General features: G+C 42.9%; 1 protein-coding gene across 4 annotated transcripts in view; it reads left to right on the top strand.

The window, feature by feature from the left end:
* Positions 1-4,380, top strand: part of PIGN (phosphatidylinositol glycan anchor biosynthesis class N) — a 107,970-nt gene extending 103,590 nt beyond the window's left edge. For 2 of the 4 annotated variants that reach the window (XM_027682271.1, XM_027682265.1), the window contains exon 29: positions 3,964-4,380. In XM_027682271.1, coding sequence (XP_027538072.1) covers positions 3,964-4,087 — 124 coding nt within the window. In that variant the 3' untranslated portion in view covers positions 4,088-4,380. The remainder of the gene's footprint in view (positions 1-3,963) is intronic. The other 2 variants (XR_003534064.1, XR_003534065.1) reach the window with 2 other exon arrangements.
* The last annotated feature ends 19,300 nt before the right edge of the window (positions 4,381-23,680 follow it).

Genomic DNA, 23,680 nt, shown 5'->3' with positions numbered 1-23,680 from the left:
TATTTGTAATTACATGACAAGTAGATTGAAATTGTTTTTAATTGTGCTCTATGGCAATATATATATATTTTTACTCTGAACGACTGATATTTTAATAAAGGAGCATAACTATTCAGGCTTTTGCAGTATAGCAAGGGAGAAGTGTGTGCAACACACTCTTCTTTGCAAAGGTACCCAGTCCTTCAACTGACAGGTAGCTAAGAAGAGTTTGTGGAGACCTTTTCCTTTGAGAAAGCCCCTCTCTATGCCCCTCCAAATCACCCTCATCTGAACAAATAAGCACCCTCATCTGAAAGAGCTCCTTTTGGGTCAGACATGACCTGTCTAGGATCTTGACAGATGCCTGTCTAGGGACCATGCTGATGCCAAGCGTGGTCCTCTGGTGGCTCTCTTGAGGTATCTGTAGGAATAAAGGCAGGGCCTTCATTTGGCTTGTGATTTTCAGATTTCTCATTCAAACTTTCTTTGAAAGTTAGAAGGAACATAGCCTTGCTGCTTACATGAAAAACTAGAATTCTGGAGCCAGGTGAGAAGGAAGGCTGAGGTGTTACCAGTAATACATGAGACACTAAGCCGTCCAGCTATTTATTGGCGTAGCTGTTCCTCTAAGAGCTGTGCAAACTCATGTACCTGTGGGGCTTGTAGAGTCCCCAGGGCACATGAAGCCATGAAGGTAACTGCAACAAGGGTTTGAATTTCAGCTGTCAACATCTCCTTTCCCATGGAGAGCTGAAACTGAAGCTGTAACACACACAGGTGGTCTTGCAAGGGCAACTCTTGAGGGAGTTGCGTTATTGTGGTTGTTGTAGATGTGCTCTGTACTACGAAGTCCGAAGTGCACTGCCCAGGTGACAGTAGGCTTCCTCCCTGACTTCATGCATGATCTCACTGTGTCTTCTTACACCTTCCCCACAGAAACAGGACAGGAGCTTGGCTCTCATAGGCATGCTGCTCTGCTTAGCTAGAAACAGATGCTTGTAGGAAAGATGTTGCCTGTCTGATATGTTAAACCTCGAGTTGTTCACATTACTGAATATTTTCAGTTGTGCTGCATGCAGGCGGGAGTTTACATGGATGCAAGCTTTTGAGGTGGATTGTGCTCATTGAGGTCTGAGCCCATTTATGCCAGTGGATTTTTCTAATTGATTTCTTAAAATTATGTATTTTTAGCAAGGTATTTGTGAGAAGGTTTAGTCAGACTTAACTGAAATGGAAAAATCCTATAACATTGGTAAAGTCTGGTTTTGTGTTCTCCATACGCTTTGGTCCTTTAGTTACTGGTACTCTGGCTGTGCAAGAGCTTGTGCTCATTAGTGAACTTTTTGGATTACTTTTACTCTCTCGCAGTGGTTAGTGGCCCAGCTTTGTTAAGAGCTAGTGCTTCTCCACTTCACAGAGCTAAATTGTGCTAGGCTAGTGCCAGAGTTGCTACCGTCTCAGGGTTGTGAGGATTGATAGCATTGGCATTATGAGCTTTACTGCTCTTCTGTGGCTAAACTCTCAAACTGAATGAGTCCTCTGGCAGAAATTCCAGGTCATTAAGCCAGCAAGTGTTCCTTGCAATCCTTTTTTGTGACTAAACTCAGACTTCATCGAGTCTGAAGTTACTCTGCTTGTCCTAAGGAGCCAGCTACTTTGAAATTGTGGGTATAAGTGCATCAGGAGGTATGAGTATCTCTCATATCAGAATGCCAGTATCTTCATTAGTCCCAGAAAAAAACAAAGCAGCACTGGATGCATGATGAAGACAAGTGCAGAGGTGTTTCATCTGCAGCTCTAGCCTGGAATGTCACTGGCTTTGGAAAAATTCTGGTTTCTTAATGACTAGTGGTTTACATTAACAGCAGCTCGATTGAGGTGTTACAGAATCACAGAATGGTTGAGGTGGGAAGGTACCACTGGAGGTCATCTAGTCCAACCTCCCTGGTCAAGCATGATCCCCCAGAGCATGTTACTCAGGATTGTGTCCAGATGGCTTTTGAGTATCTCCAGGGAAGGAGACTCCACAACCCCTCTGGGCAGCCTTTTCCAGCTCTCAGTCACCTGCACAGTAAAGAAGTTCTTCCTCATATTCAGGTGGAACTTCCTGCATTCTAGTTTTTGCCTGTTGCTTCTTGTTCTGTTGCTTGGCACCATGGAGAAGAGCCTGGCTTCGTCCTCTTGACATCTTTGTTGAGGAGGCATCTGCCCTGTCATCCAGGTCATTGGTGAATAAGTTAAACAATACTGGGCCCAGTATTGAAACTTGGGGGACACCACTAGTGACAGCCTCCTACTAGACCCTGTGCCATTGATTGCGACCCTCAGGGATAGGCTCTTCAGCCAGTTCTCAATCCACTTCACTGTCCACTCATCCTGTATGCACTTCCTGAGTTTGCCTTTGAGGATATCGAGGGAGACAGTGTCAAAAGCCTTGAAGTCCAGGTAGATTGTATCCATTGCTCTCTCCTCATCTATCTCCAGCTAGTATCCCATCATAGAAGGCAATCAGGTTGGTTAAGCATGATTTCCCTTTGGTGAATCCATGCTGACTACACCTGATCACCTTCTTGTCTTCCACATGCTTAGAGATGACCTCCAGGTTGAGCCATTCCATCACCTTTCCATGGATGGAGGCGAGGCTGACTGGTCTGTAGCTCCCTAGTCCTCCTTCTTGCCATTTTTGAAGACTGGGGTGACTTTGGCTTTTTTTCAGTCTTCTGGCACCTCTCCAATTGCTCACCTCTACCATGAGCTTTCAAAGATGATTGAGAGTAGCCTGGCACTGATGTCTTCAGTTCCTTCAGCACTTATGGATGCATCCCATCATGACCCATGGACTTGTGGATGTCAGATTTTAAAATAGTCTCTAACCCAATGCTCCCACACCAAGGGAAAGTCTGCCTTTCTGCAGACCTGCTCCCTGATCTCCTGGGTCAGGGATTCCCGAGAGCTAGCCTTGACGGTGAAGACTGAAGCAAGGAAAACGTTCAGTATCTCAGCCTTCTCTGCAACCTCTGTTGCAAGGGTCTCTGTTCCATTCAGTAGCAGATCCACATTTTTCATAGTTTTCCTTTTGTTATTGGTGTCTTTGAAGAAGCCCTTCTTGTTATTCTTGACATCCTTAGCCAGATTTAATTCCAAATGGGCCTTGAACCCGTTGAGCATAGGATGCTGAATATCCTAGGTCAAATCTCAGTCTGACCCTGAATAGCCCATCTGTAACACTAGGGAATACCAGGTAACAGAATTTGAGCGAGTAAGAACAAGCTCTTTGCTCATTAGACTTTTAATCATTAGTGACTTAAGGACTTGATAATCCAAAAGCTGCATTTTCGTGTTGTGTTTATTAGCCACTCTTGAACTCACCTCTTTAATCTCTTTGAAAACATGTGTTACCACAGCAGAGAATTCTACAGTTTTCAGAATGGTGAGTGAAAAAGTAGTGGTGGGGGGGGTTTTGTGGGGTTTTTTTTGTTTGTTTTGTTTGTTTGTTTGTTTGCTTTTCTTAAAACTTCTTGTTACTGGAATAGTTTTTTCTCTAGAAAATTGCAGTTCAGCTATCATAAATATCTGAGTTGTCTTACTACCGTTCCTATGTCTACCTGATGGCAAGTTCTCCCTAGATTCTGTGTTATAGTTGACAGCAAATGGAAGTTTTGCAATTGTTTCAGTCACATGACTTGAATTACCTACTTGAATAAAAAGTACGGCCGGCACCTCTTACTCACTTGATATATGCTCAGTTGTGGTTTCTGGTGTCCTCACCATTTTATTTTGTCACAGGCTTTGGTTTTGACATGATAGTGCTGCTCTAATACTTGTCTTCTAGGAGCAGCATATATAATGACATCCTAGGTCAATAATTAGGCCTAGTTAAAATGAAAAAAAATATTCAAAATGTTGTTTATGTCAGGATTTTTTTTTTTAACTCTGCAAATTTGTATTTTTCTCTCACTTTTTTTATCTGTCTCCTCCTTGCAGCATTAGCCACTATGTGCTGGTGATGTCTCTGACCATATTTATGATGTTGATGAATGGACTGGCACAGCTATTAACCACACAGAGACTTGAACTTCCCAGAAGGACTAAACACCATTCCACGTGATAAAGCGATAAGTGTTCCCACCTTGTTCAAATCCTCAGGCTTCCTCTGAACCAGTCTCCACCTCCAGAATGTAAATATGACTTAATGGACTAGAGTGCCAAAATCCCATTCAGGGATCAGAGTGCTCTGTTGATACAGATTAAATGCTGTCATGTGACTGAAATTTGCATTTGAGAATTGCCATTTAGACATCAACGGGGATAAAAAAGCCTCTGGTTTATTCTCCAAGTGTACATATTTCTTGAAAATAAAAACAGCAACAAAATTCTTTTTTAAAATAAATAGACAACTGTCTTTTGTAGTTGGTTTGTTTGGAGTATTTTGGTAGTTATAACTTGTCTGCCAGCTGTTTGTCTCACGCATACTCTCATTAAGAGTCTGCAAAGTTCTAGCTTAATTTCATGCCTCACATAAGCATCTCACTGATTAAGGCGTAAATGAAATCATTCTGGGCAGATCACTGATTTGTGTGTAACTGATGTGGCATATGCATTTCAATACCTCTGAACCTGGCTGTGCTTTCTGCGACTGTGTCAGTGTGTGTATGTGAGCTGTTGAGGCAGGTTAAGGCTGGTGTGCTGTGAGGCTGTTGCTATAAGACAACACCTTTTAAAAGCTAATCTCACTGTGAATTGCTGCCACTGCCTGTGCTCTCCTGCTTCCTCCTGTGCTTGGGCAGGCTGAGCAGTATGCCACTCAGGTGGCTGATCCACATGAAAAGGAACCTGATAAAAGGACAGTAAACAGCATTTGAATACCCTGGTCCAGTTCATGACAGGGTAGGCAGGAAGGTTTAGGGCTGATTGTTTCTGTGGCAGCCCAGAGTTAGATCAGCATAAAGAGGTCATGAAACCAGCTGGAGTTGCTGGTTTGCAGAGAGTGATGTCACATGGAGGCTTTTTTCTTTGTTTCTGTGTTTTCCTTTCCACTTGTGTTCTGCTCCTGATTACAAGCATCGGTAATGGCTGCACCATGAATCAAATGCAGACACAAATCCCCTGGCTGTACACTGATTACAAGTGAGAGCAAAGAGCCAGGGTGCTTAGAGGCTTTGCTGTTGTGAGTGCTCCTGGGGACTGAGTAATGTAAATCCATTGTATGAAGCTTTTGAGATAGACTTGTAACCTTGTAGCCCTTACCACAGCAAGCATCAGCTTCCCTACCACTAACCTTGGTTGATTATGTATTGCAAACTGCAGTACCCACCTACACCTCAGTGTTTCATCATTCCCTGAAGTCATCTGTTGTGAGAATGATACAAACATTATATCTTCTGAAGCAAAAATTGTATTTCCTGCTAGGTGTCCTGCTTTGAAAGAGCTTTTTCCATCTACACCATCACTAAAAGAGCTTTTGAAGCAGATCCCTTTGCACAGTGAAGGAAGCAAGGGAAAGAAAAAGTGTTGTTCATTCTGGCCCAATCTGTGATGGTATCACTAAAAATTGTGCTATGTAATATCCCTGTGTCCCACTCCCAATTTGCAGCCAGGCCTTCCTATCTGGGAGCTGATACATATGGGACATGATACTGGCAGCCAAGGCTAGACCTGCATCGTGAGGGCTGCTCCAATGCTCTTTCCTGCCATCTGGCATTTAGCCATGGTCACATGTCTGTTTAACACTCTGGAAACTAGTCATCCCTCTGCAGGAAGTTTGGCTGGGAGAAACCAGTCACAAACCTCCATCTGCTTGTTGAGTACTAGGGAAAAAAATCGCATCAAGGGCCTGCAGTCATCTGTGCAGCTTCGGAGTGCCTCTTGAGAGTGTCTGAGCACTGGTGAGGGAGTAATTTTTTTCCACTAGGTAGTGGTCCAGTGGTCCTACTGGGCATGTTGCTAGCACAGCTGGCCTCAATTGTGGAAGATATTTTGCATTTGTCACGGGCTCTACCTACTGATCTCACACCGGAAGGTGGGCATGTATGTGCCCACTGCTGGTAGTTGTGCCATACAGCCAAGGCAAGGAGCAACATAAGCAGGTGGAAAGTTGCCACTACAATAAAGCCTATGTGTAGGCATGGGAATCTGCCACACTTGTTCTTGGATCCAGTAAGTATCCTTTACAGAGAGCTATCCTCACCTCAGCCCCACTCTGCAAGTATCTACAGTGTACTCTATCACTGCAGCGTACTGCATCGTCAGCTCTATGTGACCTAATTGATGTATCGACACCTCTGTCTCTGCTGCTGTCACTTCAGTACACACAGCTATAAGCCGCTGACCATCCCAGTCTTCATTGCTGGAGTGATTTCTTTGCAGAACTACTGTTTGTAGAGCAAATTCACTGATGGGAGCAGCCAAACAGCTGGCCATTGGTATGACGTGAAGAAACTGAAAAAGTAGTAATGTTGGACTCATAGGACTGCCACTCCCAAGGCACATCTTCTGCAAGATGTCAAAGCTGCTTGTTATCTATGACAAGACTAAGTGAATGTCTTACCTATTAAGAGAAAACACTGGAGGTACACACTGCTGGCTCTGCAGGCTCCCCAGGAGAACACATGGGAGCTCAAGCCTGATGTCTTTTCTCACCGCAGGGGGCTGGTAATAAAACAGCATCTCAGCCTACTGCATCTGGTGCTGCTCATCTGTGGTACTAGGAATAATCTATATACTCTGGTATGCAGGCAAGGAAATGGATGTGCAAAGTACAACCTGCGTCAATTACTCTTTCTGCTTTATGGTTTCCATAGTGCACTTTTGTACAAAATAGATGTTGTTTCTTACATCCATTCTTGTAAGAAGAGAAAGGGGACAATGAGCACAGTGTAACATTTGCAACACACATGTTGTTTCCCCCCCACCCCCCGTGCTGCTCTGCAGGGGTCTGGTCTTGTTTGCCATTTGCTCTGGTTTGACCATGGTGGTAGCAACCTTAGCTGACCTTTCCCTTTCTCCCGCTGGTTCCTTGCATCTCTGTGCCATTTGTGAATTTGGTTTCTATCCGAGGCTGCAGGAGTGCTGGAGAGCAGCTCTCATGGAGAGGCAGGATTGGCTGTGCTATTCTCACGTCTCCCCAGGGGAGGCTCTTGCTGGAGTCTTGGCCTGCACTTTTGGGTTAACTCCAGCACAGGGAGGTGTCAAAAATTCTCCCACTCAGCTACTTTACACAGCCCCGTGGGGTGTGTGACAAAGTCAACTCTTCCTTCCCACAGATGCATGTTCCTCTCCAGAAACAAATGTCATCATCAATAAAAAGTCCTCCCCAACTGTAGCAGCTAAGGTAGGGAATAAAATTTTGTGCTCAGCTGAGTTTAAGCTTTCTTTTGTTCTACTTGTGGGTCTTTGAGCATTATCCCTCCTCATGGGATTCAGATAGGACTCAGGCCAAAGAAAGGGGCATTCTGAGCCACCAGAGCCTTCCAGATCAGACTGTATATTTTCAAGGACATGAAGACAGAATTACCCCCAGTCCTCTTTGCCTGCATTCTTTCACCTGTAGCAGAGCTGCAGACTCTCTGACTCCTAGAGCAGATGAGGCTCCAGAGAGTGAAAACTTCAGGGAGGAAAAGAAAGGTAGATTGAAATTGTTATTTTTGCCTGGGATTGCACAATTTCATTTTTTTTAACTAAAAACCTTTGCAAGAAGCTTCTATCTTCTTGCTTTCAGATCCATCGACCCCTGAAGAGATAACCATAAACCTGGAGTGCCCATCAGGTGGTGTAATATGAGAGAAGCTGTACGGAAGCACAGCTAATACAAAGATCTTGTAGTCTTCAGCTCTAGGAATTGTTCTTCACTATTGTGCTATCAAGGCTGTACATGGCAGCCTTTTGATATCTGTCCAGGGAGTGAGCTGTTTCTTCAGATATGATGAAGCTTAGATTGTATCAAGACCTCTTATGACTCAAACTAAATGATTTCCCCTTCTCCCTCACAGAGTAAATCAGATTTTACAAGCTTTGGCAATTTCAGTGTGTGCCGTATCTGTTAGTTGTAAGTCTGCTACAGTCTTCACATTCTTGAATGAGAACAAAGATATGAATGAACATTCATGGTCTTACCCAAACCTTAAACTGCAGTGTCTGGTTTGGCCAAGTCATAATACAAATGTTGTTTCAGCTCCTACCACCCCAGCTATCTGTAAGATTGTGATGCTTATTGCTTTTCAAAATTGTCTATGTGAATCCTGCAGTCCCTTTTCCTGTGGCTTTGGAGTGTTTAGAGTACTTTTCCCAGATGCCTTTGGCAAAAAAGATTAGAGCATGGAGGGTACCATGCTTGCATCTGCATCCTGATAGATGTGGGGTGCTCTGAACAGGAGCCAGCTGAAGACATTATTTTGGGGAGCTATAGTTGGGGTAGAGAAGGGAGAACATCTCTGTCTTGCACCTGCTCTGGGGTGTGCTGTGTGTCACAGTAGTGGGGCAGCTCCAGATGCCCCCTTCTCCATCATCCCATGGCTTCATCCTGCCTGAAGGCAAGAAACTTTCTTCTCCTGTGTGTTGTCCTTGGGCAGCTGCTTTGTGAGCTGCCAGGTTGGGGAGGGTTTGGGAACCTGTCTTGCAGTGCTGCCATATGTGTGGGACAGTCCCAGATCAGTCCTGGTCATCCATGAGACAGGGCTTGTGGTGAGCTGGAATTGACTGTCGTAACAGCTGGTGGTCACCAAACTGTTTACGGTTCTCACTAGTCTCTCTTGGACTAGTTATATTCATAAGGATGTGCAGGGTTGAATCCAGTTCATCAGCTTAAAGAAGCTCTGAATTCAGCTGCTTCCTGCAAGGGCTCCCTCCTCACCCTAGGGCAGGGCACAGTTTTTTAGCATTTGAGGACTGAAAAGGAGAAGGAGAAGGCTTGAAATCATGGCACTCACCCTCTTCCCATGACCTTTGAAATCAAGCTTGTTGATATTTTCTTCATTTGTTTATTTATTGACTTATGCTTGGCAGCAAACTTCATAACTTTCTGACTTTGAAGGTGGATAAGATGGAAATAGATGAAAATGCACCTTGTTTTGTTTGCATTTTATTTTCCATTTGAGTTGTAAGAGCAAATGCTGTTTTTCCTTTAATGTTATATAAGGTGAAGCTGACATACAGGTTTACCTTTCACTCAGGGCAATACCACTGGCAAACCTGTTAATGGCTGAATATCATCCAGTGCTTTCTCGAGACAGGGAGAGAAAGCACCACACTAAGATCCCGCAGCCATCAATGCTTGCGATGGGACACGACCAGTGATGGAGCCCACTTCTGCTCTGAATTTCTGGCTTCTCAGGATATCACCTTGGCCACGAGGCAGTCCTTCCTGACCTGAATTGTCCTGTGACCCGGTGTACAGGCCACCAAGTCCTGCATATGCCCGGTGCTTGGGCCAGTGGCTGAGCAAGGGACGAGATAGGGCAGAGTCAGGCCTGGGGAATTCCAATTTAAATCGCTGCAAAAGCAGTCACACCCAGGTCCAACGTTTTTACCTCATGGCAGGAAGGGAGGAGAAACATGAGAAAGCCATGTTCACTAGCATGGCTCTTAACCGTTCCCACTGCCTCCTCTTCCTTCTCGAGAGGTTTGCAATGTTGCTCCAGCAGTACCTGCCCGAGCCCGATCCCAAGATTCAGCAATCACAAGCTAATCCAAAGGGCATGTGTCCAGTAACAAACGTTGCAGAACTGAACCACTGGCATTTAGGGCTGGGGTAATCTCTGACCAAGACCTAGGCTCCTCTAATTAAAATTAGCTTATTGCTTTTGCAGAAATGCTGAAGGACAAGGCATTCTCAGTGCAGTTCTCATATTGACTTTTGTGGAGTAACCTTTATATATCTCAATAGACGTGGCCTTTTGGTGCTGGACATCATTATTCTGCCTTCTTGGCATGTGAGACAGTGCAAGACAAAAACTGCAGAGTAATTTCAACACGGGCTAAAATTTGGTGGTGTGAGTCCTGGTGAGCACAGAGACAGGCTCTGAAAATACTGCAATTTTATTTTTGTATCAATTTCCATATTAAGTTAAGAGACACTAGAACTTATTGTACAAAGCACTGCTATCCAGAGCTATATTTAGCTGCTCAGATGTTTGTGTCTCCATCTCACTAGATCTCCAGAAGTGAGTGGATATTTTCCATCATGGGCTATGAGTAGGAAGCTTGTTATATTTGACCTACTGTGAAAGGAAAATATCTGTTTTGCCACCGTGCATTTTTTTCATACAAGTGGTATCTTTCTGTGTCTCTTCTAATCTACATTAACACATTATATTTCCTTTAAAATGCTACAAATTTATTTGCTTTAATGTAACTTGGTAATTAACTGGTAGTTACAGACAAAAGCAGAAGTGAGTATGCGTGTCATTTTGAAAGAATTACATCATGCAGGAAAACATCGTAGTATTTGGGATGATGGCCAAATCTCCATTCAGGACCTGAACTGAATACAGGCCTTCTGAAATCTTGTCTGAGCCTCCTCCGTTTCCTGGGGCTTTATTTCCCTGCCAATCCCAAAACAACCATGCAATGAACCCCGCCTAAGATTTTCTTCCCGAGCATTCAGTGGTTCCCCTCAAAGATCCCTCCTACCCTTGCTCCTCCAGAGGCCTGTGTCCTGTGTGGCCCAGGACCTGATCTGCCAGTCCAAGTCTGCAGTAGAAGCTTGGGAACATTTGCAGAGTCAGCACCTGATCCCAGGGCAGTTCAAGGGACGAGTTTTGTCCTGTTCAGTAGTTCATGATGGCAACCAGTCTATCATGAGGGAGCCTGTTTCCTTAGTTGGCTGCTTTTTTGTTTGTTTGTTTGTTTGGAGGGGGGATTTTTTATACTTAAAGCTTGAGGTTTGGTTTTGGTTTTTTTCAGTTAATGATTGTGAGACCAGCTGTTTGCATTAATTCGTTTTAATATGATTCAATCTGAACAGTGTTCAAGCTTCCTCTTAGAAAAAGTAGCTGACTACAGGGGGGTTTTTTCAGGCAGTTTGCTTGACAGAGAATAAATTTTTACAAAAAGTTGCTCTACAGAGGAAGGGATCAGACTCTCATTTTCCCTTCCCAGTATTCATTTCTTGCAAAAGCACCTGACACCTGGGGAAAAGCAGCCTTTGCATTAGTGGGTGCATAGAAGGCCTCACGGGCAGGAGCACAGAATAACTGGCTCTGCAATCTATAGAACTGCAACTAATTGTATTTTAAGGCCCTATTTCAGTGAGGCACCATTGCTATTTATCATTCCAATACAATATATAGGAACTGAGTCGCAGCAACTATATTTTCTCTCCTTGTGGCAATTTTAATTCTTCGTGAAAAATGATGGGAGCTGTGAGCTTTCTGAATACAAAGCAACAGGGCACAGGTAAGTGGAGGTGACATTCCCCTCTACTTCACAGCAATTAACCTCAGGAGGGAAAGAAAAATTAAAATGGTCACTGGTGTTCGGGAGAATTACCTTGTGATACACTGCAAATACCCTTGTAGGCAGTTATGTACCTTAATCTGTGCCAAAGTTACGCAAACATGCTTATGGTAGGTTTGACAGCTTGCTCCCTTTCTCACTCTCAGAGTGGGGTAGAAGATGGATAGATATACATGCTTCTAAAGGCAAAATGCATGATAGTTGTCAGGTTAGAGCTAAATGGCATTATTTATTTGCTTATTTTGCAAGTCTGTGAATGCATCTGACTATTAAGAAGAGGAACACGGTAATGATTCTGTTTAATTAAGGGAGAAGTAACTTTCTTGCCAGTTCTAAGTGCTTCTTGATCTATCTGAGGTGTCGCAGGACTGGAGAACTCCTACAAAGGGCTGAGAAAGCATTATTTGTGCTTGGTGCACAGAGCTTTATGAAAGCAATTTACATATTTGCACACTGAAGCATAACTACCAGAACATAAGCAGGGTGATAAATGATTAACTATAAAAGATTGACGGTTTGGGCAAATATCCAGCAGAGCACTTAAGCATGTGCTTAACTTCAAACAACCTAGCCCTGCTGACGGTGTCAGGTTCTCTCTTAAGTTCAAGAAATCACTTGTGCACTTTAGTTAAACGTGTGCTTAAGTGACCTGGAGGCCCAGAGTCTGGCTAAGCAAGCTTATAAAGAGGAAAAACTTTCTTGTATAATGCTTAAATTGGGATGGCAGCTGTAAGCAGGACTGTAAACAGATCAGAGCTCATCACAAATGGAGCATCCCCAGCTCCTATTGATGAAATGGGAGTTGTCAGTTGCCTAGCATTTCTCAGACATAGGGCAAAAATAGAGGTATTCCAACAAAAGACTAGTCTGCCCATTTCAGAACAATTTTTTGTTCTGTGCAGTTTGTTCTGGTTTGGTTTTAATTTTGGGGAACATAAACATATTAAATATTTTATTGTTGTTTTGTGAAAATCACACTCTGCTTTGGCCAAATATTGCTTTCACTAAATGGTTTAATTGGAAACAAAATTAGGCAAAAAAAAAAAAAACCAAACCCCCAACCTCCCAACAGTGTTTTCATTTTCCAGTAATTTTAAACGCTTCTCTAGCATTCATCTCGCACTGGCCTCGTGCTACTCACCAGGAATACTGTGAGTAACTTTACTTCGTCACAAGCCACTTTTTGGAAGTTCCTGAAGCTGAAGGTTGAAGAAGCTGCTCCATAGCACAAGTGTTAAGCAAGAGTTAAAAGCCCAAATGAGGGTCATTCTGATGCAGTTGGTTTTGGTCTCCATGTAACAATGCAGGAATATTTTCATGTGCCTGAGTGAAATTTAGCAAACTAGAACTACAAATGAAGTCCAGTGCTTTCTCTTTTTAGCAATTCTAAAGGAGAATATTTGGGCTTATATCCCTGTCAGACTGCTGTGCTCCTTGGGTTACCCCTTCCATCTTCAACAGATACCTGGAGAAGAATGGCTACTGTACATTCATCAGGCATTCACTCAAGCATGTAATCTTCACATGATCCTTGTGGGCTTTTACATCACCACAGAACAGTACATGCTACTGATGCATGTTCTTTCCATTTTGGGAAGTTTTTGACTCCATGATTTTATTTTTATTTTATTTTACCTCTGCTGATCTCATCTCTCTTAAAATATGTCTGAAGTTCTTTGTGGTTGGGTGAAGCTTAATTAAAGAGTGTCAGTGTGATGGTGTCTTTCATTCAGGAGACATGTAGGAAGATGATAATCTCCTTTTCTGGAATAAACATTAATCGATTCAGTGCCCAAAACGTGTGCTCAATAATTAACAAGAAACAAAAAAAGGACAATTTTGTTAGGGCTCAAATTGAGATCTAAGTAATAAGGTAATGTTACTGGAGTGAGTATTTTCCTGAGTAGCCAGGAGCAAGCAGGAAAAATAGGATCTAGAAAGTCTTGAAGACAGAAAAGAAGTTGGAAATACAATTTGGAGAGAATGGCTGAAAATTGTCGTTATAAGTTTGAGTGCAGGCTAGAAAATGATAAAGAAATTATCTCTGATTTGATTCAGACTGTCTTCAAGGCTTTTGTATTTCTTTTTTTCTTTTCAGAATCAAGAGGTTTGCATAAAATTACCAGAATCCCTCAGCAATTTCTCCTCCTAATGGAAAATACTTGAAGGACACTGAACAATGATCAAACAGCATGAGGCATAACTACAATGAAAGCAGCCATATTTTTGTAGTGGGGGGGAGGGGCTGGAGCTTTCTCCATATGTGTTTAAAGCAACAAACAGATTTTATGCTTCTGTAATGCATGGACCTTGGATATAAGCCAACGACTGCAAAATCCACAGGAATTTCCCAAAGCCCTTGGAGGCCAATGGATTGAAAGGTCAATTGTAGATTGATCAACAGTCAAAATGCTCTCTCAAGAGCATAAGTTAAAGGCTGGTTATTACAAAATTCAAATGCTTACATTTTTTTAATTCTACTATCATTCCTTTTTTAAAGCCAGGTTTTATATAATGGACCTATGTGCCAGTTGTGGCTTTCTGCAGTGTTGTTACAGGTGCCAAATTGCTGCAGCTTTTCCAGGTAATGATTGAGGTGACAGGCTGACTGTCTTCTCATATGCATCCTTCCCTATTCCCTTCAGCCAAATCCTCCAATTCCCTTGGTCTCAGATTTGAAATCCCAACTTTTATTCAAAAGCCTTTGTGTATTGGGCAACTCATGAGTGTGAGCAGAAGCAACACCTGGTTGGCTGTGAAGAGGGAAAAATCACTAACATTAATTTTCTTAACCAATCCTGATTTCTTGGTATATTGAGGTGGTTTTTATCACTGGCAAATTAACTTGAGAGTTGGTGAGGGATGTGGAGGAGGAGCTGACAACTCTTCTGTTACTGTTATTGAATGATTTGGCTTTGCTTCTCTTACTACAGGAAACTATATATGTATTTAGTCTTTTTTTTTTTTTTCTGTCCTTTTCCTGTGGACTCAGACAATTAAGAAATCAGTAAATCACTTAAATTCGTACCAGGAGAGACAAGTTTATTGTATTCTGGTTTGAACTGTTCCTTTGTGTTTTGTCTTGCCTGCAAAATCTTACTTGTTTCTCAAATGCAGGATAAGTAGACAGTTTATAAGTCAGAAAAAATGTGATAATAAATGTTTAACTGCAATTTTTCATTCTATATGCTGAAAGTAAGAAAAGAGGGGGGAAAACAGACATGTTAATGATGTCCTATCATTATCATATTCTCTTAAACTAACATGGGAAGAGGATACATAATTACCTGGACAGAGACTAAGTATATTGACTTCAGCTATTCCTCAGCTGGAGCTGTTTTTCAGTCTGTGAGCACAAAAAGCTTTAAGGAATAATGCATAAAAATGCTATTATCTTTGGAAAAAGCAATATTCAGCTTGCTTGGCCATTATGTAGGTGAAAGCACAATGGGTACCAAGACTGCTGAGTACATTTGCATGAGATTAGTTAAATCATCTGAGCAGAATGTCCCCCCTCTGTTTCACCCCATCCTCAGACGCTGGGGACTTTGGAAGCAAAAGTAGCAAAGAATTTGTAAGACCATATGAGCAGTTCCATTATTTTTGTCTCCTGAAAAAAGAGGCACAAAAAGGTGGGAAGAGACTGGCTAGTCATGGGAAATTCTAGTGGGGAAATTGGCAGCTCTGGGTTCTGTCACAGTGAACAACCTCAGGTAATTTGATAAAGTGTCTCGGATCACCTTTTTGCACTTGATTTAATTTTGAACAAAATGTCATGACACCAAAATTCCCACTGCAATCCACAGTATTCAGTAGGAGGGCCAGTACTTCCCCTGTGAAATGGGAATTTTTTAAGGATGACCCACCCGCAGTTTACCCCTTCTCTCAAAGGTTAACAGCCTATCTGCACATGAGGGGCAATTTCCTGTCACTCCCTTTGTATTTGCAGCAGTAATCTGATCTCTGTTGGGGTTTCTGGGAACCTCAGTGATGCAAATAATATCCCCCTCCAGCATGAACTTAAGTGCCATTTCCCAAGTTTTGATTGCCTGCTGGCGATAAGGTACAATGTTACTTGCTGGAGCCAAAACAGGCTCTAACACTTCTGGTGTAGCACTAGTGATGGATGGGGTCCTTTTTCCTGGGCTGGATTTGTGTGGTTCCAAAGCCTTTGTAGGCAATTTAGAGAATGTGTCCCCAGGATGTTGTGCTTTGGAAAACAGGCGTAGGGATTGGAGCATATTAGCTCAGCTGCGGTTTTATTGGCAATATGGGACATGAAATAACACAAAGTTTTCAGTTGACCATAGAAATGACTAAATAGAAGTACTTTACCACTTAGGGAGTGTTACATTCTTGTCATGTCTCAGCATTTTCAGATACAACAGATGAAACAAATTAAAGGATGCAAACACTAAAAGAATGCATTTTTAGCCCCATCTTTGTTAACTTGCCTGAAAATAAATAAACACAAGTAACTAGAAGATGTATCTCAAAGATATAGTAGGTTGGGTGGGACTTTTGCCTTATGGTTGTACATGTAATATGCACGTGTGCGCATCTGTAGGTGGCCTATAAGCCAAATCTGCTGCACTTGTTACCTTGTAGGTCTTACAGGGTGGGAGAAACCACATGACTGCACATCCCTTATTTGCATTCCAGTTGTATACAGCTTTGGCAATTTGTTTATGCAACTGAATGTATGCAATCATCAATAACAGTCTGCAATAAGTCCCAATTAATGTTGCTGCAGGAATCATCCTTCATGTTTGTGCTGGCTGAGATTTAAACACTCAACATTAATGATGCATTAATGTTGTTTTCTGGTTTTGGTTTTGGGTTTTTTTTAATGCTGTGTTTGCAGTATAAAGTCCACCATTTATTTTGTTCTCTTTGCTCAGCAGGGACACTTTTTCCACTGACTCTTTATGAGTCTTCTTCATGAGCACAAAAGCCATTTATCTTTATTAGTTGTATATTTTGCTCATCACCTCTCTTACATTTATGAATTAAATATTTATTGATTTTTTTCCCAAAGAAGAATGCTCCACTGCTCAGTGAGAACAATTACCACCAGCTATGCACAGACAACTGTAAGCAAAACAAACCTGCATTACTTTTGTAAGTCATGTCAGAAATGACAGGAACTGAATCTGTCTTTTATAGAGATCCTTGTGGAGTTGAGGTTTTTTTCAAGAAATCTGTAAAATGGCCTATGAAAGAAGGGCTTGCATCTGTTTGTTTGCATAGTTTCTTTTTTTTGCTTTGTGATACACAAACAAAACTGAAGGAATTTTTTCTTCTCTTCCCCACTCTTTGCTTGTGATCTCATTGATAGACTAAGAGAACTGAGTGGTGTTCGTTCTGTCTGATATCGTATGAAACCTATTCAATTATAACTGAAAGCAATTAGCTTACTCTTAATTTTTCATCAATTAATTTTAAGGCTCAAAGTACCAGTGTGTTCAGCTACCAGATATTACTGCATCAAGCCTACAGCTATAACTGGAAGTTGCTGCAGAAGGATGTGCAACCCTGCACAGAAAAGGGTGTGTTCCTGTAGCATACAGGACGAATCCCCATCACCTCTGAAAATATGGAGGTCGTTTTCAACCTAGATAATGTGCCTTCCAACTGCAGCCAAGGAATTTGATGCTGAGTTCTGTCTAAAGCACGGAAACTCCCCATCAAAGAAAGCAATCATGGAAAATAACTCTAAGAATTGTTTCTCCTCCCCAGCAATATCCTGTATTGTTTGAGGTTATGTCCCATGAGCAGATGATCTGGCAGACTCTGGGAAGGCTGTGCCTGTGCCCTCTTCTCTGCTACCTGGCCGTGTTCCCTGGGTGCCCAGCCAGGGGACAGCTGGACAAGTAGCATTCGTTGACCCACTGGCCTCTTGTGCCCAGTCTTGGCCATATGCTTTTCCCTCGGATCTCTTACTCTCCTGGACTGCTATACCTTGTCAGCCTTGTGGAAGTTCAATTATTTTTGAGACTTACACCTCTGTGACTCCTTTGAATTCAGCTGAAATTGGCTGAGAGACAGAGGCAGAGAAGTCTTCTCTCCTGAGGACATGGGGTAGTAACTCTTGCCTCCTGCTGACCATCCTTCTCCACCCTCCCTTATCGCAGCCCTTGGCAGTTGGAGATTAAAGACAACTTGTACCCTCTGGTACAAATCATCTAGGTGGATCACCCTTTTTCTGGCAAATACTGCCTCTCTGGGGAGGCAGCTCTCTGCACCTTGTGATCCAAATGGGCTGAAACTAACCCCCTCCCACTATGATGCCCTTGAAGCTGGAAAGCTGCCCAGAAGACCCGAGCTTTGACTTTTTTTTTCAGGCTTGGTGTAGTTTGGGAAAGAAAGGAAGCTTCTGAGACCCTCACGTGGGAGCTGTTATGCACTGCCCCCTCCTGAGTGGACATGCAGCTGTAATGTCTTTTTTTCAAGTTCTTTTTTTCAGCTGTACTGGCACCAGAGGGATCACCATAAGAACAGACAAAGAAATGTGGGGAAAGGCCCTTTTGCCCAACTTCAATTGAGGAATGCCTTGGTTTAACACTAGCGAGAGAGCTCAAATGGCTTCATAGTGGAAGCATTTTTCAGTGGACTCCCATAAAACCACTATTTTTTTTTGCCAGCTCTTGGGGGTTTGCTTTTCTTTTTAAAGGAATAGAAACATGGAGAGGAAAAAGCCTTTCCTCAGCAGCACTGTTGACAAAGTTGCAATTTTCATTATCTGCACTTTTCTTCTGCGGCAGCAATAATGTCACCTCCCTCCATCTCCTCAGGGGTCTTGTGACACATCAGTCAAATGCCCACAGCAAGATTGCCACGAAATGGCTTTTGACAGGAAGGGCAGCTTGTGCCCTGCAGCTACGACGGCTGTTATGGTGACAGGGTGAGGACAGCACAGGGGCAAGCCAAGCGCTGAGGCAGTGTCAGGCCTTGCGCCCTGCTCTTCAAAACACTCTCTAGTCTGCTTTTCTTGTAGGACTTTCCCCCTTTTGCTTCTGATGGATTAATTTCTCTCCATGGCTGCAGCCCTGTGTTTCTTTGCAGTGAAACACCTCTGTAGTGATCCACTGAAAGGCAGCAAAACTGAAGGTAATTTTCTGTGTGTCTTGGCCGAGGAAGTTTGGGTTAACGCTTTCTTACCAGGCACAAACCACACAGGCCATCCAAAGCTAGGCTCTAATTAGTCATCTTCCTACAATTTAAGCTCTACTGATATTGCATTTTCATTTTACTGTGGGTAAATCCTCCCTTTGCGAAATGCTTTCCTCTAGCTAGGGAGGTGAGCATGCCACTGGGATAAATACTACTGAGGGCCAGGAACCACAGTACCAGGAGGTTCAGCTGTAAGTACTGCTGCCCTTCGATGTTAACAACCCTGGCAACCCTGGCTTGTATGGTAGGGTGAGCAACGCTCATTGAAATATGCATGTCCTGTCTCTCTGTCCTTCCCTACTGGTGTTTCTAGTGTGAAGTGTTGCAGTGGGAAGACCTCATCCCTTGGCTGCCAGGGTGCTGGGATGCTCTCAGGTATGCAGAGGGAGGAGGTTAGCTCCATGTCCTTTGCTGCTACATTCCCCATCAGGGCAAAACCAGGGTGCTTTAGGGACAGTTTTGTCCCAAGGGGCCTGTGCTTACCAGGGAGAGCCCAGGGCTCTGCAGCAGCTTCCTTACTGCCTAGTGAAAAAGGCCCAGCTCTGCCTGACAGTGAGTGATACATTCTCCTGTGGCATCAATCCAGGAGCAACTTCACCCATGTCAGGTTTGCGATGAAAGATACTCTTCCTTGCCACCTCCTCCTCCCAAGGACTGCCTCGTTGAAAACTGTGGCTGGCTTTCAAAAGCTGGCTGTTAAAAGAGATAACAATGTGCCTGTCTGTGAAAGCCAACCATCCTGGGTGAACTCATGAGAAAATCTGATCTAACCTGCCTGTCTGAACAGTATTTATAAACACTGCTACCCAGGCTGCACTGATGTAGTCAGTAAAAGCAGCTGTTTATATTTCAAACTTTCTGATGTAGCACGGTTTTATAAAAAAAGTCAGAAGGTCACAGGTTTTGGTTGTTTTTTTTTTTTTTGCAAAGCCTTGAGAGGAGCAAGCATTACTTCAAAACAATGCTGCCTCCGTTTATTTAAACATTTCAGGATCTTGATGTTATGTCCCCATCCTCCATCTCAAACCTTATCAAATATCAAGTTTTGTCTTCAGAGCTGTAAAGAAAAGCAGGACCCATTCTACAGACCAGCGGCTTGCTGGATGCAAATTCCCACAGTTGCACCTAGGGTCGGGGTACTGAGCTGATTTTCATGAGCTGATGAGCTTTAACTGATGCCCTACTGCGTGTAGGACTGGGGTTTTCAATCAGGTCTGGCCAAAATACAGCTGGTTTATGCCTCTTGGATTGTGAGCCACTCAAACAGTGAGGCCCCAGGCAATGGATTTCAGGTAACCTGTTCAGGATGATGGGAAGTAGCTAGGGAATGAAGGTTTGCTTGCTGGCTCGAGGTAGGATTGGTGGGGTCCTCCTTTTATTCTCCTCCTGATGGTTCCACTGTTTCTCCTCCTGTCCTGGGCTCTCGCTGTATGGGGGTTTGGTATGTGGCTTTTATGTCGAGACAGAAGTGCCTTCAGAGTATTTGTGCTGTGCCCAGGGTCCACCCCACCCCCTTTTGAACATCAGAGGGACTCCCATGTCCAGCTGCTGTTGAAAGAGCTTTCCTCCTCTCTGCCTTAGCAGCTAAGCGGAGGTCTGTGCTGCTGCATTTGTGATACCCTAGGAATGTTTTTTTTTCGGTTGTTGTTTGTTGTTAAAGCACAGTAATCCTCTGATTCCACCCCCGTAGGAATGGAAACCCTGTGTTTTATATTACTCGATAGTCAGCATTTTTACTAGATGAGATTGAAGGATAAAGAATGTTTATTTAGGCCTAGGGGTGTGTGGTACTAGAATGAAGTTAACAAAATAAAAGAATTATTAGTGTTGTACTTAGCTTTAAGTATATTTTTTGCTATTTTTCAACCCAGCTAGCTTTTTGGGGTAGTTCTTTATCTGCTGCCACTGACGTTAGAATATTCTAGTATGTCTTCCTCTGATTTTAAAGGTGGCTTCTAGAGAAACTGTTCTGGTTGCTATGTTCCTTCATAGAAAGAAACTTTCTCTTCCTCCTGTGTGCTTGCCCCTTGGTGCTTGGGATTTATCCCTGGGACCTGGCTCTGTAAGGACTTGCAATGCTTCTGTCTTCCCCCACCCCTGCTTCAGGTTACTGAATTTCCATTTCTTCTGTACAAGTAATTACCTCATTCCTGGCTTCAGGCTGTATGCCTTTGCTTAGAAAAATGCCGTGCTGTGACTCTAACATTTCTCATACTATACCATTTATAACAATAGAAACGCCAGTTAGAATTTATAATTGATAGCTCACCACAAACTTTGCATACAGCCTAAATGCATAAACATGACCAAAGGGTGATCTGAGGACGTGATTCCCAACATGATGCGATGCTTGGCTCCCACTTTGTTAGTTTTTTGGGACTCCCACCCCAAAAAGCTGCAGAAGAGATGCTTTAATTCCCGTAGCTGATGAACGGCAAATCCCATACCTGTTGCCTTTCCCTTTTTGTCAGCGTGTTGCTGTTTTTGCAGCAATTTTTCTGCATCAGTGTCTTTGGCAGATGCAAGCCCAAAGAAGAGAGGGACCTGCAGTGCCTGGCTGGTAGCCTTGAGGAGAGGTTTCTCCAACTCTGCTGTGTTCAGGGCTCGGTAGTTCCCTGCCAAAACAAGGGCGTTTTGCCACCATCAAAGAGAGGGCATGGGCTAACAGGCTCTTCTGAGCAGGAAGGAACTTGGTGTATTTGTCAAGCCCATTTCTCCTTAGGCTTTACACACAAGTGGGCATGAGTATGCACATCTGGTGTATAACTCCCTGTCTCTCACACCCCTTATTCCACAGGACTTGCCTAATGGTCCCACGGATGTGACACTATGGATGGATAAAGAAAAAGGATGGTTTGGAAAAACATGCCTGAAAGGCAAGGCCAAAGAGGAAATGTTTTGCTGAAAAGTGATTTCTATCTAAAGAAGTAGCCCTTCTTTGCCTAGTTTCTATATTTAAATTTTTATCAGATAAACAGTACTTTTGCAGGAAAGTTTCTGTGCAGACATATTGATTGGTTCAGTGCAGGAATCAGAGTTTCAACAGAAGGTAACTTTTAATATGACTTAGCAAATTAAAAAAGAAAACAAGACTTCAAATTATTTTCTTTTTACTCAAAAATACTCTCTGTCACTTGCTGAGTGCTTCTGGCAATTTTCAGACTGGCAGTTCTGTACAGCAAAGCTGTGCTGGGGCTAAATTCGGACTTTACATTAGAAAGTAACTGCTGTCCTTCTGTTCTTTTTCTACTGCATCTTTACAATGGATGTCAGTCCATGAATTTAATTGTCAAGATGGGTCTGAAGGATTCATTTGTCATATTCCTACATATACACATGTTTGCTCTTCTCAAGTAGGGATGATCAGAATTTGCAGCCAAGGCTTGATTCATAGATGATAAAGCAGCTTTGAACTTCTTGTTGAAGCCCTTCTAAAAATAATCCACAGGATTAAAGATCTCTGTCAGAAAGCCAACTAAATGGTAAAGTTAATAATCTCTGCCAGTGCTCCAGGCATAGGTTGTCACCTAACAAAGAGTTGGGGTTTGTGGACCTTTAAGAGCAAATATCTACAGTACAGCTCATGGATCAGTAATACTATGATGCAATTTAGCAACATTTTAGAAGCATGGGGAATGAGAAGGGGAGTCAATCCAAATGTCTTTTCCTTACTTGAGGAAAAGGGCACTCAGAATGAACTCTTTCATCAGCCTTGAGGTTTTCAGTTGACTGTGTTAAAACGGCAGAGCAATAGGGTTTTTTGTAACAGTTATATGATAATACTTTCCTTTATGAGGGTAATCCTATTTAATTGTTTCTAATTTATAATTAAGTTTCTAATTTATAATTAAGCTAATTCACTAGAAAAAAGTGCTAATTTTCACTAGAAATCATACCACCCTTCAGCCCCATAATCTACCACTGCATTTACAGTGATAAAATGAACTATTGCCTTCTTATGACTGAACAGGTCTGTGCATGCTGGAGCATGGAGACAGGCTCGTCCTGGGTGGAGAGTTCCTCAACAATGGGCAACCCCTTTCTCTGTCACTGCAAATTAAAAAGGTTCAAGAGCTGTGAGAAAGCACAGGCCCTCTGTGAGAACAGGATGCCAGTATAGGATGGGCTGCAAAGCCTCTCTGGAGCCCCTGCTTCTCTGTGATGTGCAAATGGAACAGAGGGCAATGGTGGCCCTGATGCTCTGCTGTGGGGGACTAAGGCTGGGCAGGTGGGTGGTAACCCAAATATGGTTTTGCTGCTTGTTTGCTCAGGTTCAGAACAGGCACCGCAGAAGCTTGGGATGGCTCAAAGACTCCCTGCTATGCAGCACCCTGGGGTTGGAGAGGGGGAGACAGAGCAGGGCTGAATCCTGGCAGGAACACCGCAGTGGGCACCCAACCATCAGGCTGCCGTGGGAGTGGGGACCGCAGCAAATGAGGCCCATTGCTGGCTGCTGTCATGCCCTGCACTGGCACTGGGGAGAACCCTGATTTGGAAAGCTGCGGAGATAACGTACAGAACTCCTTTCCCTTAAATCAAAAAAGCCTGGACAAACAAGCCTAAAATCAGCTCTAAGATAGAAGAAAAATCAAAATTGGAAAATGCATGCAAAACTTCCAGAAATTTGATATTTCTTCATTCCTACTATTAAGAAAAGAAATGGAACTCAGTTTTTTTGGTACTGTAATCTGAAGGGAATATTTCCCAGAAAAACTGGGAGGAGGGTTCTGAAAAAAGGTTTCACTTTTAGTTTTTCTGTGGTTACTCATCTTAGCATGAGGTTTGCAGTTGAAGAAGATATGCAGTTTGTAATCTTCTGGTGTGTTTTTTTTTTGTTAGTTTGTTTTGGTGTTTGGGTTTTTTCCCCTGCAAAAACAGTTTTAATAAAGGGACAGATTTATTATAACACTTGATTGCTAAAAATCGTCACTGTCTTTTAATGTTGCATCTTGATACAAATGTGAAAGCACAAAAGATTTTGGGGCTGTACTTGATTTTCTGCACTATTTTCTCTATCCTCCTCTCCCCCTCTTCCTTTCCAGAATCACTGATGCATTTCTAATAGGAAAAATGCAAA

The sequence above is a fragment of the Neopelma chrysocephalum genome, unplaced genomic scaffold (assembly GCF_003984885.1).
Source record: "Neopelma chrysocephalum unplaced genomic scaffold, ASM398488v2 Primary Assembly neopelma1_22b, whole genome shotgun sequence".
Taxonomy (NCBI): domain Eukaryota; kingdom Metazoa; phylum Chordata; class Aves; order Passeriformes; family Pipridae; genus Neopelma; species Neopelma chrysocephalum.
Note: the sequence above shows the minus strand (reverse complement) of the source record. Positions and strands in the feature narration are given on the sequence as shown.